Source organism: Nilaparvata lugens, chromosome 5 (assembly GCF_014356525.2).
Source record: "Nilaparvata lugens isolate BPH chromosome 5, ASM1435652v1, whole genome shotgun sequence".
NCBI classification, from domain to species: Eukaryota; Metazoa; Arthropoda; class Insecta; order Hemiptera; family Delphacidae; genus Nilaparvata; species Nilaparvata lugens.
In genome coordinates, this window is record NC_052508.1 from 58,153,985 (window position 1) to 58,173,300 (window position 19,316).

Here is a 19,316-nt window from a genome sequence, read left to right on the forward strand (position 1 = left end):
TATCCTAATAAATAATTAATAATCATCCTAACAATATCGAATCTAAGCTTACATACTTAGTATCTAGTATCCCATGTATAGCAGGTTCGAAATACATAAGACATGTCAGTGGATCATCACTTTAGTGTGTGACATTTTCCTGTTGAAATGAGCAACACGTTACGTTGGCAAGCACGCGTCACACGACAAGCGACATGCGACACACGTTAAGCGAATTCAGATTTAGATTCACCGCTGAAATGATATTCCGGTTGACAAATGCAGCGTATAAGTGACACGTGAATCACATTTGCTCAACCTACCCCAACAGCAAACCTCTTGTCCTTGTACATGACAGTAACATTAGCCGTAAATCTGGAAATAGTACTCGAATATGATTCAGGGGATTGTGGCTGAAAACATTGAGTGCTGAGTGTAGAACTCAACAGTAATACTGCACTAAGGAAGGATCACAATATTTATTCATTGTCGACTCAACCGAAAAAGCTTTGCAATATTATTGAAAAATGCATAGCCTGAAATTCATGTGAAATTCCATTTGCTCTAATACAAAGTTGGGCAATGGACCATTTGAAATAGCAGTTACACAATAATTTACGGAATTTTTTTCACTGGTGTGTACCATCAATGTTGCGATCTCACAGCTGTAATTGAAGAGGGAAGAAATTATAAAGTTGATCACGTACAAGCAATAACATCAGTAGAATGGTGTCCGTTTTTGTCCATAAACTCCTGTGGATGTGTAATGCTGTCCATATACCTATGAAGCGTACACCTCTGAAGCATACACCTCGAATTTCTTCAGTTATCATCTCACTCAGGTTTTCAAGAGTACATATTTGTCAATCTATTCATGTGATTTTAGGTGGCCCGTGAAAGATAGTTGACAGGTCCGGTGACCGAGGAGGCCACTCCTCATTTCCACGCAACGAAATGAGACGTTGAAGGAAGGTCTGCTTTAGAAATGTCTTAGCTTCTCCCGCGGACCAGGAGTCCTAACTCCGCCCTAATAAAAGCATATAATCGATCAATTAATCAATCTCTCTTTCTCTCCACATTCAAACTTCAACGTTTTTGTAGATGCATCTTGAAATTATCATGAATAAATTGCATTTTTATTTCATATCTTTTAATAATTTTAATTCTCCAGTTCTAGTTTGTGAAATTTACTGAATAGTTGAAATCTTGGTCATCATTTATTGTAAACATTCAACTGAATAAAGAAAGCTGATCGATTCACTTAAAAATCATTGACATAAAAACTTAATAATTTCTCGTCAATGCAAAATGACGTTCAAGAATCTTGTGTTCAAAAGTATATAAGAACTGCGCACAGAGGTATAGGGAAAGAACTCGGTTCTCAGACCTTGAAAATCATTGTCACAAAAGTATAATAATTTCTCGTCAATCCAAAATGACGTTCAAGAACCATGTGTTCAAAAGTATGTAAGAGCTGCGTACAGGTATAGGGAATATAGAAAGAAAGGTATAAGAATTCTCGGTTCTCAGACATCTCAAACTGTAGGATAATTCGTCTACATACATTTGGCGGAAATATGCAATAACTTTCAGGAATTCAGGATAGTCTTTGTCCCAAAGGAATCAATCTCGATGGTAATGAAGTTACAGTAAGGATGGGACGAGTTCAAGGATGGGTTGGCAGGAAAGAGTGGCAATAAGGGAGCATGCGCAGGACAAAGAGCGAGAATTCGGATGTGCACGAGATGAAAAGGGAGGAAGAGGATGACCCATTTCCGATGGAGAATGTGCGAAAAGATGGAGAGGAGGGAGAGGAATCGATTGGCGTGAGGCACGTGGCGAGGCCGAGACTAGACGTGACGTAGTCAGACTTAGCTCCCTTTTTCATGTTCTTCGTCTCCCGACCCGATACAACGCGAACCCTTCCAGACTCTTTCGATCGAGCACTGATGGACCAGTCAGCCACTTATCCACGAGCTCCTCCTTCTCCTCCTACGCCTCCTCACCACTAACAAGACCAGCGCGCCACTAATGATTAAATTCTTCACATTATTTCAAGAGAAAAGCTTTCAACGGCTCCGTTTGCAAACACGTTGATGGATCCCTTCCATACAAACTAGCTGGAAATATTGCTGATTATACTGCTGAAAATTTCGCCAATAAAGAATTTGGGGTTATAATCTAAATCAAGTTCATTATTGAATCCATGATATTAGAGAAAAAGCTCTCGATTGGATGATCTGAGTACAGACATACCCAACGTGATTGGGACTACATTATTGTTGAATTTTGAGGCTGAAATACACATCATCCGGGATCGTGAAACAATTTTGAACTGCTGCAAATAAGTATGTCAGTTTGACCATCTTTTGTCCAGAAATTTAGCTTGCAAGCAATGTACCGGGCAGCAATGGAAGACAATGTAGAGAAGACAATAGGAGCAATCTACTCAAATTCAAGAAAGAGAAATAAGAAAAATAGAATGTGACTGGAGAGCGGAATGAAAAGTTTGCGATTATGAAGTTAATCGATAAGTAACGAGTAGTCAATAGATAAAGATGAATAGATAAATGCTAAAAATGACGTAGTAGTGGAGAAAGTATCACAACAACCATAGGGGAACAAATTCGCCTGTTGATTGATTATATTCTTAGAGAAATAATTGATGAAATTATTCATGCATGTCATTTCTATGAATATAAGTAATTGTAATAATTCTCACAATCAAACATTTCCGAGACCCGTTTGACATATTATTATGAGGAGATGATAAAAAACTATCTCTAAATGGCGGGAGAGACGGAGTCTCTCTTACAGAGTTAGATATCACCTGTCAGATAAAACCCCATTCTCAAAAACCCTGTCACATTATTCACAAGTACGTGTAAATTCTGTTAAGCACCACTATTAGACCACATTATAAACCCCATGTATCAGCAAACAGACGCTGGCTACGTTGATCACACTCTCACAGGTCACAGCAGCTCATTTCTACGTTTTCCTCTTGTGTTGTTCGTACATGTGTTAAGGAAGTGTAAGTTCCATTAAAACAAGGACAACTGATAACCGATCTGTGGTGGAAAACAAAAGGCCAATAGATGAAGTGTTATTGCTTCCTTGGACGACATCCTAATTCTATTCAACAGGTGTGTGCCACCGCACTGCAGTCGACGATTCAGCGGTGTTTGGTGTCTATACAGGACAGTAGCACTGGAGCAGGAAACCCTAGTCAAGCATTTCCGTGCCTTCTTCACTAAACTATCTTGTTCTCCTCGAATTTATCGTTTGTTAAGCTCTTGTCTTACACATTTTATAGTATCCTGAACACATAGTTTCGACGCAATGTCTTCGATTACTTATGTCCAACATACAGGAAAACCAGATGAACGTTGATACATTTGTTCGTTATTGCTTTCGATTGTGGAGATATTATAAGCATGAAAACTATTCAACACCAGACGACGAGTTTTAAGTTCAATAACCTAATTTTATTCATAATCTTCAATGAAAACAACAGGTGAAAACCGAAAAGGCTTTTCCTTGTAAAGCCTCTTTTCACATAGTATATTCAATAACAAAAATAATCTAAACTTGGAGAAAATTGAAACTTCTAGCTAAATTGTTGTAATGTGAGCTTTGGATATTTTGTTGGTATGAATTTAGGAATAGAGGAAGTTTTGGACTAGCTTCTGTTTTTTTAATTTAGCTACTGGAATAATTGTGATTCAATTTATGTATTAATCTATTCATTTATACAATAGTACATTATCAAAATGATAGGAAGAGGAAAAATAAGGTCACCTTGTGCTATTTCTCTCCCAAATTTAGATAACACATAGTCCGAAATATGTTTAGTCTTGTAGTTAGTTATTCAATTCACAAAATTTTCAGTCCTCAAGTATTTTCACAAGGTAGATTTTCAAATTTAGATACCTAAACATAGAAGAAATATTATAACTAAAATAGGAAATATTCACATATTGAAAATATAATTTTGAAGAATTACCGAAAAACAAACTTAATTCTGATATTGTTATGAAGATATATATAATAGTATGAGTAAAACCATAACCATCTCTAATAATTGGGCCAAGGTATAACTCAATCAAAGCCTACATCCAGCCAAAAATAATGTATAGTACCCATATAGAAGAGTAGAGGCATAAGGGAAAGTGATTAATAGTTGAAAGATACATTTATTATCCTGAGAAGTCTTTATACTAAGCTAGGAGGAAATTTCTCTAAATGAAAGCTACTTATAGTAAAATTTGATTGTTCGAAACTATCCATGTATGAATCATTTCATATTATTTGTATTCAAGGTGTATGACTTGCATTTTGAAATTTTGGGTGAAAATCATCAATCCGTATTGAACAATAAACAATAGCTCGTGGTTTTTTAAAAAATACAACGGAAATTCATCCCTGATTTTCGCATTGAACAATATAACAGACAATGATGTCTGTCGGATGGGTTGAGCGATGAGGAAGTAGGGGTGAATGATACAGGGAAGCATGTATAGCAGCAGCAGCAGCTTATTTCTGCAAGTTAAATGGACGGAGGCCTGCGGCGTGCGGGCGGTAACCTAACCGGATGGTTGCCATGGAGGTAACTCTATTCGACGAACCTGTCTAGACACACATCCATCCCCTGATTCCCCTTAAATCAGCGGAGCTCATTCCCCCCCTCTCGCCAGCAGTGCGCATCCATCTCGCAAGGTGGTGGAAACTGGAGCTCTCCCTCCCGTCCCTCCAGTCTGGAACATCCCCCACCCCACCCACAGCACCCAACCCGCCGCCATACCGTCTGGCTCAACAATTAATTATTGTGTCGTTGCAAATATTGCGCTCCATGGAAACCCGGGGCCGCCCCGCCAGACACAAGTGAGGAGTCTCGAGAGAGGCCCGCACAACGACCTCTGCTATTATTCAAAGGTCATTCGGTCCACGAGCCGGCCTCATGAAAAGTGTTCTGCAGAAAACAATTCAATAAACGTTGAATGTGAGCAGTGACCTGCAAGTGAATAGCTTGGTTGCTAATGGCTACGGCAATTCCACCCCTTCCTTCAGTTATTCGCAGAAAAACCTCAGTTCTTCTTTCCTTACTTCAATTTTTTTAATAATTTATAAATACAATGATTAATATACAGTATACAATATATTAATATACTAATATATATTCTCTCTTAATAGACACTCAGTACTTTTGAATAAAAGGTTTTCAAATACTGAAAACAATATATATTTTTGAAATCATATTATTATTGGAAACGCTAATAACTTATCTAACAATTACGAAGACTTTTGTAATGACGAAAATTGGAAACACAGCCAAGCACTATTAATTACTGTGAAGACTTTCGTAATGAAGAAAATTGTAAATAGCTGTGAAATTTCCATTAGTTCCAACCTCCAAATTATTGAATTAAATGAATTTAATGTAAGTGTTGAATAAAGAGTTCAATTGATTGCATCCGTATAAAGCATATTTCAATGTAATGATTGATTGCATCCGTATAAAGCATATTTCAATGAATTTAATGTAAGTGTTGAATAAAGAGTTCAATTGATTGATTAATTATTGATTGCATCCGTATAAAGCATATTTCTTGGGACAGTAAGTTTCAATTTCAAATTGCTATTCACAGGCAAAAGTTTCAATTTCAAATAGGCCTACCTTAATAATTGTCATTCTAAACAAAGCAATAACTTCAAGATATACAATATGTATTATATATTATTACATTTTAGAGCATTGCAACCTTTTCTGGTCGTTATCACAATGCCCAGTATAAATGTGGTAGACCACTGACTCACTAACTGATAAAAAATTAATCTGTCTATTGTTTTTTGAAACCTCGGGAGATTTTCAATGACAGGAAGTTGGTTGAAAAATACCGCCGTGAGTTTCTAGGGAATCCTTTCCCCTAAAAACCTATTATCATCATTTTGTCGATTGTCTGGAATGGATAGGTGGCCTGAGGCAAATCCCTGGGCTCCGCACCTCAAATTGAATCGAGCGAAGATAATAGTGATGCAGTTACTGCGCAATAAGCATTGCAAAAGAATGGAAAGTGCTAATTGCCTTTCTCAAAATTCCAGACAGACAATGAAGCAGGAAAATGAAATTCTCCAAAAACGAACAATAAAAAGCGTCCAGACAGATGAAGGGGGATATTAAAATTGCTTTATAGACTTGGGCCGGCCGGTATGTGTTCAGTACAGCAGTAGTGGGGCTTGGGGCAGCAGTGATCGGTGATGGCGATACTGTTGTGAACCCCCGGGGTCCACATCACATTAGCTCTCCATTTCTCCTGTCTAGACACCACTCTTTTATTCTCCTCTCCTCTCTCCTACAACACCCTCCACCCCCCCTCACCAACACCACAACAACTACAACCCTTATGAACTACGCATAAAGTCAAGAGACAGCAAATGATTTTAGAGCGGCAACGTACCCCAACATCCTTGATCCGATTACAAACTCAAGCTTTCAGCAATGCCTGTCTGTCCATTCGGCAACTGCGCAATTTCTATTAAACCCGCTTTTAAATGGGATTTTGATACATAATCAACTTATATTTAATCAGGTATTCATAATCTAATGTTCTATGTGAATTGATTATGGATAGCCATCCTATCGATGCGTTGCTTCACATATTTCCTTTGTTACACAATTTCATATTTTGCAAGTCAATTTCACAATAACGAATTAATGATAGTAATTACAGAGCTATTTGACGAAAAGCAATTGCAAATGAATAATATCAATATGATGAGCTAGAGAACGAAATAGATTCTTAATGATTTTATAAGAAGATAAATACAAGCAATTTAACTTGTTTTAATTTATTGAACAAAATGAGCTCCGAAATAATAATAATAGCCTATCAATTACAGCGCTATTCGACGAAAAGTCATTGAAAACAAGAATAATCTCCACATGACCCATGACGAGCTAGAGAAACAAATCGATTCTCAATTATCTCATAATTTGAGAAGTTCAAGCAATTTGACATTTTGTTTAAATTGATTAAAATGAATAATAATGAAATAATAATGATTAAACGAAATAATAATAATAATTGGAGTTTATTTGACGAAAATCCGTTGAAAGCATAATCATGTTGATATGTTGAGCTTGAAAACCAAATCGATTCTAAATGATTTCATAATATGAGACATTCAAACAATTTAACTTTATGTTTAAATGGATTGAATGAAAGGATGACGAACTATAAGATCCAAAATTCATGTTGATAACTCTTTTCAGGTACCGTAAGAAATTATTTTAAATTATTTGGCAAGCATTAACTACTATTACATGGAAATCACATTAGCCAAGCATAATAAACAATGTTTTATAATTATAGTGGAAATTACCCTCAACACTTCTTATTTATTTTAAAGAGAAACATTTTTTCCGATTTTAAATCGGAATTCGCTTTGAATTCGAAAGCAAATCAAAAGTGTTATATCATTTTTGGATGCGTCTTAAAGTTAATGAATAATTGTTATGAAAATAGAATCCAACAGAATTAAGCATGGAACTCATATTGTTTGCTCCTCATCTGGAGGTGAATGTCTAGTTTCAAACTGTCATAGTTTACTTTTTGTAATTGAAATGCATGCTACGGAAAATGACTGACAGAACTCTGCAGATCGATTTCCCAGGAGGGTTTCAAGCTTTGCCATGAAAGAAATACATTTCAAGTGAAATTCTCCCACAGGATAATAAATAACGGTGGCGGTAGACATTCGTGTACTGTGCATAGATAATACACAGTGCTACAAGCAGGCTGGCGCTTTACAGCCGTTTTATTTTCGCATTTCATATGCCAATCAAACGACACCGAGCGTGTTGGGTGCCATGTCAGGACATGGACGTTGCAATAAATTTGTTAGGCTGCATATTTTTATGAGCAAGGTGAATCGATCAGACTGGGAGGAAGGAGGTGAGGTGGGAAGGTGAAATTCAACTGTGGCACTTATTCGTTTGCAAACGGGCTTCGATGGAAGTTCAATAGGGAGAAAGAATGAGGTGGGAGCTGAGAGGTGGTTGGTTCTGCAGAGATGAAAGATCCGCGCAGAACGAGGAGGAGGTGAAGGAGGAGATGAAGCTGATCGGAGGCGTCTAGACGTCTGGGTCGAGCAGGGGGGGGGAGAGAACGGAGAGCCCCCCCCCACTCACAGACGCCAAAGGCCGACGAACTTCCACAATTGTGGAATTATTTAGCTGTGCATGCGACTTTTCCCCGAAAAAAGGAAAAGCAAACCCTGGAAGCAATATACATTCTGCGCTGAGCTCCATAGAACACCTACCTTTCCTGGATCACTTTGTCCAGGATCGAAGACGAGCCGAGACCTATGCAGTACTACTAAATAAATAATTTATTTGATTTGTTATACCCGCTAACGGGAAGCGGCCCAGTGTTCTCAGCAGGGCGCCTGGCGTGTTTCATTTCACCTGTCATGGCTGACAACTAAACTGTGCAAAATATGTAGCAATTGAATGGAGAATTGTCAGAACAAAAGAAGAAATTCTTTAGCTTGCTTGTACAAACTCTTCAATTATTTCGTTCTTGGATCATTTTCTTTTCTAATTTGAAAGCTCTCGGTCACACACCAGTAAAAAATCTCTTTAAAGAACGAGCTAGTTTGTGCTTCTGACAATTACAAAGTAATTCCAGGACGAAGAATTTTAATAACTCAAAAAGAATATCTCTCTCCTGCCTCTAATGTAGCAGTCTTACTTCTTTGTTATTTATCGAGCAATTTATTTTTTGTGCAAATTCTAAAAAGAAATATGTTACGTTGAAGAGCAACTTTCCTCTATTTCTTTAGTTTAATCAACTATTAAACAGATTACGATTCACATTTGACGGTGCTTTGAATACGGCGACAAGGGTTTCGTGACAAGTAGATATTTCTCAGAATAAGGAAACATAAATGCTTTGTCAACTACTGATTGGAATTTGGAATCATACCTACTATAGCACACATTTATAGAACGTTCAACATTCAGGTATGTATATGAAGTTCTAATGTATTCTAAATGGGAATGATTAGGATATCAGTTCTCTCAACTAGTTCTATCAGTTCAGTCGTCTAGGAGCCACCAACCAGTAACGTTCAGTCAAAAAGAAGCCAGTTAATAGAGTTTAACCTATTAGTCAATCAAATTTTAAGCGACGCTCTGGTATTCACTCAGATTATTCCATTTTATGCTATCAAAATTTCCAACTGAAACTTGTTTACATTATTATCTCAAGAATAATAACAGAAATATGACTATAAAACACGAATTATTAATAATTAAGGTATCATTTGTTTCCTACTAGATAAATAATTGCAATTACTAATATTCTTCTATTGTATCTAAAAGAGATTTTCAATTAGCTCAATTTGCAAAGATTTCATTTTTGCTAGAGACAAGAGATGAAATATCAATAGGTCAAGATCTCATCACATGGAATTTCGTGAAGATGATGATACAAATAAAACAGTGAATAATGATGAAGTGGAAACTAACTTAAACACTAATTCATTTCAAGACGATTGAATAGTTATTAACTTGGTAACCGTGTAGTAATCATGAGAGAATGAAAAAGTTATTTGGAGATCTACATTGAAAGATGTCAGTTTTTCAGAATCCATAATACATGGTAAACAGGGTTGCTATTTTTCTCCTATTCTCTTCATTAATCATCTATTTATTTATTACTAGCAGGTAACCCGTACTCAGCAAGGGTCTAATTAAAAACTTGACAAACTAAAAACTTGACGAACTGAAATTTTAAAGAATGTAGAATAGGCCTACCAAACTCGGTAAATTATAGTCTGTCCAAACTGCCATGAGCCCTGAAATATTAAGCCGACCCTCGCTCCCCCAGGCGCAGGCAGAAACGCCCGGCCGACCTGCGCCATTGATATACTATGTATACTACGTAGTATACAGACCGCCTCTTTACTCATACACACAAAAGGAGACTGCGCTTGTGTGTGTGTGAGTAGTAGGAGGGTCAGCCTAATCCATCAGAGCTCATCTTTTTGGACAGAATATAAAAATCTACATGCAAAATTTCAACTGAGAAGCTGTCTAACATTTTTTAGTTTTTAAATAATATATTTTTTGTGAAGAAGTGGAATTCTTTTTAAGGTTTATAACCGTATTATTTTTACAACCGTTCTTTGTGACGACAAAGAACTTCAAGAATTTTTATGTTTGTAAAGCAAAATTTCAAGTTATTCAATCCAGTTGTTCAGACGTGATGATGCGTTATTTGTGAATTTCCTATCCCTAACGTGTATAAATCAATTCCTTACTTTATTATATTATAGATTTAGATTATTTATATTTTTTACTCAATATATATTATTTCTATTATATTTGTATGCTAAAATACCCTTTGCATACTATATTACTCTTGTCACAATTCCCTCTTCCCTTGTGTTCGGCTAAACATATCCATGTGCGGCTCCACGTATCATGTCTTGCAAGGCTTCTGGACACATGTGAACTGGACTGACTTACTGAGCTTTTCCAATGTTCCTCTCTCGGGATGTGTGTAAGCCCGGCAGCTGCTGTCTTGAACTAACCTCTACAGTTATGAAGCCTTTTTTGCACTCTTTATTTTTTCTATTGTTTTTGTATCTTCAACCTCCTTTCTTCTTTTCTATCTTTTGTATAATTCTAGCTTTTTCTCACAATATAATTTCTGTTCAGACTATTGAATGAAATACCTTTATTTAGCTGTATTTGTTCGAAGTGGACTTGCTTACCAATTTTGCTCATTTTTCTTCTCTCTTTTTCCTATCTTCCTCTCCCATTCATGCTTTATTCACCCTTCATTTCTTTATTTTATACCCTCTACCAGCCTATTAAATGGAAAACCATAGTTGGCTAGGTATTTTTCCACTTCTCTTTCTATTCAGCACACCTCAACATGAAGCCTGTTTTTTGTATTATTATTGAACATTTGTATTTTACAATTTGTATTTTGCGTATTTTGTGTTGGATTGAATAAAATTATTGATTGATTGATGATTCATTAATCACTTCCTCCTACACAAATGAGATAGATTGATTCAAACTCTTTTTTGCACATAGGCACTATAGCCCATGTGAAAATATTCATCATCTGTATTATTATTATTCTACTATTATTCAAAAATGTTTGAAGAAACATTTTTCGTTGAACAGGAAATAAATGAATTGAATTAAATTAGTATGGAACTACTGTTTTGGAAATTGTTCTAGAAAACAGAAGAGATCCTATGAATCGTACAGCGTATGGACCTTGAATGATGGGTTAAAAACAGAAAGTGTTTGAGTGTGAGATATAAAGCTAGGAATGTGTGGATGAGAGTAGGCATAGGGCAAAGGCGGGCGTTGAGGCAGGTCAGGTCGTGAGACAGGGAGTTCATTGGCACCAGTTATGGATTTGGCTCTAGTCCGACCCCCCACCCCCTTATATACAACCCTCTCCCCCCACAACTTCTCAGACGTTTCAAATTGAACATCCGAATCGATGCTGAAGCTGCGCAATATTTTGCCTCTTCTCAGGAGAGCACTTTTAACCTTTTTGTCACTCAAGCATCCTTGAAAAGGATTCAAACAGCTTTATAACTTCGAAAAGGCGATTTGAACCCCAGCTACTAGAACAGTGAAAGAGGGGGTGATTTTCCAACATCAAAGAGAACAAAAATAATCTTGTTGCCTCGATGATGTCTGATGATTTGATGGCATTGTAAGCAATTAAAAACTAATAAGTCATTAGGGGAACATTCCTCTATTGCTCAACAAAATATTGAAGCAAGAATTTTATGATTAAACTTCGAAACAATTTTCGATAGGTTGATATAGACTTGCCTATGGGTAGGATGAGGACGAGAGATGAGAGGAACAACCGATTTAGCTGGGTTCCGATCACCGGGAAGCGATTTACAAACTCATCTATAATATTATAAGTGATGGAATTGTCTTATACATGTACGGGATAGGGAATATACGTTTGACGCATTATTACTTATGAACTGATTAACTTGCAATTTTACATAAGGTTTCTGAATTTACCGAGAATGGATACAAGCTTATTTCCATCTCTATAAAAATATTAATTTTAATTTAATCAATTTGTGATTCAAAGCTCACGCAACAATAAAATCCCAACCAAATGAGGCTTTCTCTAAGTGACTCCGTGTCGTAATTGGTAGCACGTGCGAGTGAAAGGTTGCGGGTTCGAGACCAATCAAGCTCATTCTTTTTTGCTGAGAATTTCCAGTTTTGCTGAAGACCAACCACGTAATTTTGACAAAATACTAAATAATTATTCTATTTTTTCATGGACATAAGGAGATTGCATTTTACAATACAAAATTCACCCCGGTGCAAACCATAGATTACTAGCTAGTATATGACAAATGAATAGCGGAGTCGGCTCAAAATTGTTGCAAAACAATTGACATCCAAACTATCTTGCGATTCCTTCTAACAGAGTTGAATATTTTGATAATAAGTTACCTGATTGATCGAGCAGATTTTCCAAGAGCGGAGTAACTGATTAATAAAGAGGTATTTTTTCAAGAGTGTTACGTGGAAGGGGGTGAGGATGAGGTTCACAAAACTGGACAGTGTGTCAACTCAACATACTTTAAAAAAATGTGATCTCAGAATAAGAAGAATAGTTCAGGTTTATTGAATTCTTATTCTTACTTCAATTTTGCTTATCACATTTTAAACTAACTTGATGATAGGAACTACAGATTCAGTTAGGCTCCGAACCACCGGGTTCTGAACATTATACAAATACTACATATATACAGGTGTCCCACAAAAGGTGTAACTGCCGAAGACCATAGATTCTACATTAAATTTGCAACAAAAAATGTCCAGTAAAATTTTCTTATATCGACCTTAGTTTTCGAGAAATTTCCAATAAGATTCAACATGTAATTTGTTCATTTGTTTTTTGAGCTTTTTATGAGTGTTCAAACTGTTTGAAATTTGGCTTTGAACTCGACGAATGTACATTTTTCAACTTTGAACGCTCATAAAAAGTTCAAGAACGTCAAACAAAGGAACAAATTATATGAATCTTATTGGAAATTTCTTCCTCTTCCCAACCATGTCCTTGGAATTACATTTTGACTCATAGTTTTCTAGTTATTGACGTTTTTCAAAAATATCGAAAATCGATATACAGTATCTCGAAAACTAAGGTCGATATAAGAAAATTTTTTGTTGCAAATTCAATGTAGAATCCATGGTCTTCGGCAGTTACACCTTTCGTGGGACACCCTGTATATATATATATATATATATATATATATATATATATATATATATATAGTATTTGATGAAAATAAATGAAGAGGGAATAATTTATCAAAAGGTGGAGATCAAGGGTTATTGGAGAACAGTAAAAAAGCCACATAGCCTTCTCCTTGAAAAAAAGATTGAAACTCGAATGAAATAGTTTTTAGTCCAGAAGATATTTTCACAAAAACTGGTGAGTTCCAATGATCATGCAAGAAACAGGTGAAGGGATTTTGGTGAAGGATTTTGGTAACTTACCTTGCTGAAGTATCCGACCGTATGACATCCTTCGTTGTCATTGATGGTCATGACGTAGAAGAGAAACGGCTCAACATCATAGTACAGCGTCTTGTGATCGAGGAAGAACTTGGCCAGAAGACACAGGTTTTGTGAGTAGGGCTTGTAACGCTTGCCATCAACTTCCCATACTGATATTTTATCTTTCCTGCAAATAATTACAAATAGATCAGCGAATAAGTCGTGACCAGAGAACAAGTGATTTCTATTTATTTGTGACTACAATAATTAAATGTTATAATATTTATTTATTGAATAGAGCAAACAGTGTAGTTTTTATATCTCCCATTGTAATGGGTGAGAGATTATTTGAGGTGGGGTCTTGCACTATTTCTATTACGCTTTTGATTATTTTATTGAAGTGGGAGTTGAGCTACTATGGGGTATGGGTGGATTTGAAAAGTGAATTTGGAGGTGGGTGGCAAACTCATCCACTTTCTCTTGTTCTGAGAAGATTAGCACGTTTGGGCCGTTAAGTGGTGAGGTTGGGGGGTGTTTCCTGAGAATTTTTCAGGTAGCTAGCCAGGCCGAGTTAAGGTGCGTACAGACTTTCGCTCTGCTCCGCAACCGAACGTCACTCCAGCAGAGCGATTGATGATCGACCGAGGAGCAAGAGTGGATCGACCGGGGAACGCGAGAAGAGCTAACATCTTCCGTAACGTTCATGATTGGTGCGACTGCAGGGCGGGGGCGGAGCGACTGCGGCGCGATGGAGGAACGAGGGCGGTACGAGGGCGGAGCGTGCTCGGTGCGGGTTGGAGGCGCGTATATGTGTACGCAGCTTTAGATAGCAAAGAGGTTAGATATTCTTCCCAGGATTGAAGACGATGTAGCTTAAGAAGTTGAGAGCATTTGTGAGAAGTTTGATTGAATGGATATTTGTCAGCAGAAGCTCGTGTTATCTGCCAACGTTTACAAGTGCTACGACGTTCACTGATAGCTAATTGAATTTCAGATGGGAGTAGTAAGTGTTGTTGGGGTTGGGCTATGGAACAATACAATATGAATGTATAAATAATTCAGCTAACAAACAATTCAGCTAATATGCTGATATGTTTGGGTTAGAGCAACAGGCTTAGCCAAAAACTATTTATTCCTCAAATTTTTAAAATTTCAAAATTTTTTTATGCACATTGAATGTGCATAGAACACCTTGATAGTTATTGATTCACAAATCATATTACAGTATTTAAATACTCGAAGCAGCTAAGCTAAGATAACAAAATACAAAGATATTCTACTATATATGAAATTATTAGCAAATTCACATCACAAATAATTATGCGATTAATTTGATCGGCTATTTGAAAAAATAAATAACTACTATCAAACAAATAAGACCATACAAGTTACCATTCATATCAGTTCAATCAGAATATGTTTGGGAGAAGATAATGCATAGAAGAAGCAATTGCTATTATAACCGATATCTTCAAAATGAGGAATCAAACAGTAGTGATTTAGCATTTTAGTTTCAAAAGTCTTATTCTTCCCCGTGTTGAATGTTCAAAAATTACCCTCATATTTTGGTAGAAGAATTCTTCCTTGGGCACTTTCAACTTTAGAGAAGTCCTCTCAACCCAGCGTGGATCCAGGGGAAGAGTGATGTTTAAAAGATACAGTTACAACTGCCTCTTTTCTGTTTAGGGCTACTTGTAATATTAATAGAAATAAAAATCTCAGTACCATTTTTTGAATTAAGTTACAATATTTAAGTTACAACTGTAGTTGCAGAAATAAGTATCATGACCTTGGCCTTTTAATGAAAAAAATTTCAAAAGCTCTCAAATGCTGTTTTCAATAAAATAAATCAACAAGTTTCCGGGTGGGGGGAGTCGTACGGGGGGACGACGACAGCCACTCCACCTCCCCCCCACCACTGGGTCAGAGTCCTGGATCCGCGCCTGTACCTACCTACCTACATCTGACTACATGCTTACAGCGAATAACGGAGCTAGTCTGAGGGCAGCCGTTTTGTCTCAAGAAAGGATACCTAATAGTTTTATTGTGGTCTTATAGAGACAACTTCATCAAAACAGTATTATAAGCAATGGGAAAATGCTTCAACATGAATGAAATATGATCAGAAGATTTTTATCATATAAAGAGCATACCATGAATATTTTAAAAAATTCTATTTCAGACTTTTTTTGCAGATTGTCAACCCAAGCGATTCTGATACGCATCAATATGACACAGTTCTGTAGTATTGTGAAGTAGCATGATTAATATCTATCAACACCAACTATATTGTTTTATACAACACATCATGACGGATTATCTATGCAATTAATAGTGTTGTTGTTGGTGAAAACATGAGTTAGCCGGTTTCTATCACTTCGGCCAGCTACTAACGTTACTGCTCGCCGAACATTTTCGACTGTATAGTCGAAAACCGAAACGTTGGTGCTGGTGTCGCTTCTAACGGAGTTGTGCAGTAGTTTGTGTGCTCTTGCAAGTTAGATGTTGCAGAACTCTGGTTGCCTTTCACTCGAAAATGTTCAGTGAAACGTAACACTAGTAGTTGGCCTTCGCAAGGAAAGACCATCTTAGTCTGGCACTAATGTTTAGTAACTAATGTTTAGCACTAATGTTTCTGGCGTAATGTTTTACATGTCCGATACGACTGTCAGACGAACAGTCTTCGAGTACACCAGACTTGAAAGAGCACACAAACTCTACGATTTCTTCAAGTCGAAACTAATTCAACAGTTGACAAACAGAAAACTAAACCATCACTATCAACAACTGAACCACTGGAACAGTACAAAATTATAAAAGAACCATAGAAAAGTAGTTAAAAGAATAATAGTTAATCTCAAATAGAGCAGTGAAGAAATAAACAAAGAAGTGTCGTAGATTCCAAAACGTAACCTCAAACTACACCAATTAAAATACGAAGTATGACAGTCGTAAGGCCCATTGACGGCTTAAATTATATATTCAGGCGGTAGAACCTTCCCGCAAGGGACTCCCCACCAACAAAAGCCATACGAATTTCCTTTTACTACACCAATTTTATAAATATAAATCTGATTACCCTTTTTGTACTTTTTTCGCCACATGTCGTGACGAAATAATTTAAAAAAGGTACACAAATTTATATTTTTAATTTAATTCAAAAGTAGCCCTAAAGAAAAATACACCAATCTTGTACGCTCAGGTAGGAAAAATTCATCTTCAATTCGTCTCTGTTCACCTGTACAGCTGTTTTTTGCCTGCAGACTAATGTCGAAGCCACAAAAACTTTGTTTAGTTTTTGACTGTACAGACGTATCAGACTTGTGAAACGATACGTTAGTGACCAAAAAATTGAATCACAGTTTGGTATTCTCCTTTCTAGGATAGATCATCAGTAGATATGTCGATTTTGAGGTAATCCTGACATTAAGAATACTGAAATGAAATGTTTCCCTGTCATTTGAGGTCTGTTCAATGAGAAACTGATGTGAAGCTACTTCTGTGACATGATAGACGATTGTTGACCATATAATACACAGCCTTTTTTCAGGCAGTGAGACGTTTTTCGGAAAAAATGTCACGATACAACTGTCAGTTTCCGAGTCAGAGGTGCAGAACTAAAAAAGGATAGAGCTACCTGCTTTGTCCAACAACAGACAAGGATCGCAAACCAATGTTAATCAGATGTTGACATTATAACTGAATCGCTAATTGCAGAAAGGGAACATGTCCAGTTTTCATAATTTTACAGGAGAGACAAAAACTTATTTAAACCTGAATCTAAACCTGTAGTAAACGATATATTCTAAACGTTGTCAGTACAATGCTTTCAGTTGGACATGTATCCTTCCTACAGTAAACGATGTATCTTACATTAAATAGTTGATTTAAAAAAAAACAATTTTTGAAAAAGTTGGACATGTTCCCTTTCTGCAATTAGCGATTCAACTTAAATCGCACTATAGATCCAAAAAGAGACGAATAGAATTCTGTTATCACTGTGATCCCTTGATTGATAGAAGAGTCCATCTAGTCTAGATTAATCTCTAGAATAATAAGTTAATATGATTTACCTGTAAACCTCTTCGCCTGGAGGATGTCGCCACACACATTTGACCGCATGCCTGTTGAGAATCGCTCGACTTTTCATGTACCTGAGGCAGTACTCGCACAGATACAGCTTGGGCAAGCGAGCATAGTCATCAGGGTAAGGACTTTGGTACCAGACTTCCATCTCAAACTTGCCCATCTCAATGTACTTTGTTCCCTTTGTACTAGGCAGTTTTGATAGTTCTTCCTCCTAGAATACAAATGAAAGTCATACAATATGTGTTAGACTCCCTCCAGCGGTCCATAAGTTGCATCTTACGTGCTGGATTGTATTTTTCTTAATAAGTAACATTAAATTTGGTTTGTGATTCGTTAATATGCAGTTCTCTATATTGTTGTAAATGTGCTTTTGTAATTAACACTTTATTCTTTAAAAGTTGACATTTTGAACAAGATAAAAATAAAATAAAATTCAATTCAAGATGGCGGAAAAAATGGCGGATAACTACTAAAAAACCATGTTTTTCACGTTTTTCTCGAAAATGGCTCTAACGATTTTCTTCAAATTTATATCATGGATAGCTATTTATAAGCCCTATCAACTAGCATAAGTCTCATTTCTGGGAAAATTTCAGGAGCTCCGTAATATTCTTGAGAAAAATGGCGGAAAATGACTAAAAAACCATGTTTTTCACGGTTTTCTCGAAAACGGCTCCAACGATTTTCTTCAAATTTATACCATGGAGAGCTATTTTTAAGCCCTATCAACTGGCATAAGTTTTATTTCTGGGAAAATTTCAGGAGCTCCGTAATATTCTTGAGAAAAATGGCGGATAATGACTAAAAATCCATGTTTTTCACCGTTTCCTCGAAAACTGCTCTAACGATTCACTTCAAATTCATACCATGGATAGATAATCATAAGCACTATCAACTGGCATGAGCCTCATTTCTGGGAAAATTCCATGAGCTCCGTAATATTCTTGAGAAAAATGGCGGATAATGACCAAAAACCAGGTTTTTCACGGTTTTCTCGAAAACGGCTCTAACGATTTTCTTCAAATTCAAGCCATGGGTAGCTATTCATAAGTCCTATCAAATGACATGAGTTTTTTCCTTAGAAAATTGCAGGAGCTCCGTAATATTCTTGAGAAAAATGGCGGATAATTACTAAAAAAACCTTGTTTTTCACGATTCTTTCAAAATAACTTGACCGATTTTATTCAAATTCATACTCTGTATAGTTATTTATCAGCTCTATTAACTGGCATGAGTCTCCTTTCTGGGAAACTAATGGGGGGTCCACCCCATCCTTGAGAAATGGACTTTGTAACCTCCTTCTCGTGCATGAGGTAGGTAGGTAGAGCAGTTCATAAAAAGAACAAATAGTCGAGATATTTCATCTGTAGAACAGCTGTTTTGACGACTTTAAAAAAATGACGACCAAAAAAATCATTGAATTTCACAATTTACACAAAGGAAAAAGTACTCTGAAAACAATTATATATACACATATACAGAAGTCTGATCGTTGTTTCGAATATGAGCAAGGAAAGTTGTGTGAGTGTACCACACCAGATTTTTTTTGAATGCATGTATTTTACATTTTATTATATTGTCCTTATTGACAATAAAACTTCATTCATTCATTCAATATTAACTGTGAGAAATACAGTATATAGGAAAATGAGGGAATCAGTAATAGTAAACT

At 36.4% G+C, this 19,316-nt stretch overlaps 1 protein-coding gene across 2 annotated transcripts in view; it reads right to left on the reverse strand.

Moving 5' to 3' along the window:
• LOC111058918 (histone acetyltransferase KAT7) overlaps positions 1-19,316 on the reverse strand; it is an 85,237-nt gene that overhangs the window by 55,909 nt on the left and 10,012 nt on the right. For both annotated transcript variants that reach the window (XR_005571405.1, XM_039428881.1), the window contains exons 6-7: positions 17,629-17,855; positions 13,556-13,742 (exon numbers count right to left, since the gene is read on the reverse strand). Coding sequence is in view for 1 of the 2 variants with exons in the window: in XM_039428881.1 (XP_039284815.1) it covers positions 13,556-13,742; positions 17,629-17,855 (414 nt within the window). In the remaining variant the exon portion in view is untranslated. The remainder of the gene's footprint in view (positions 1-13,555; positions 13,743-17,628; positions 17,856-19,316) is intronic.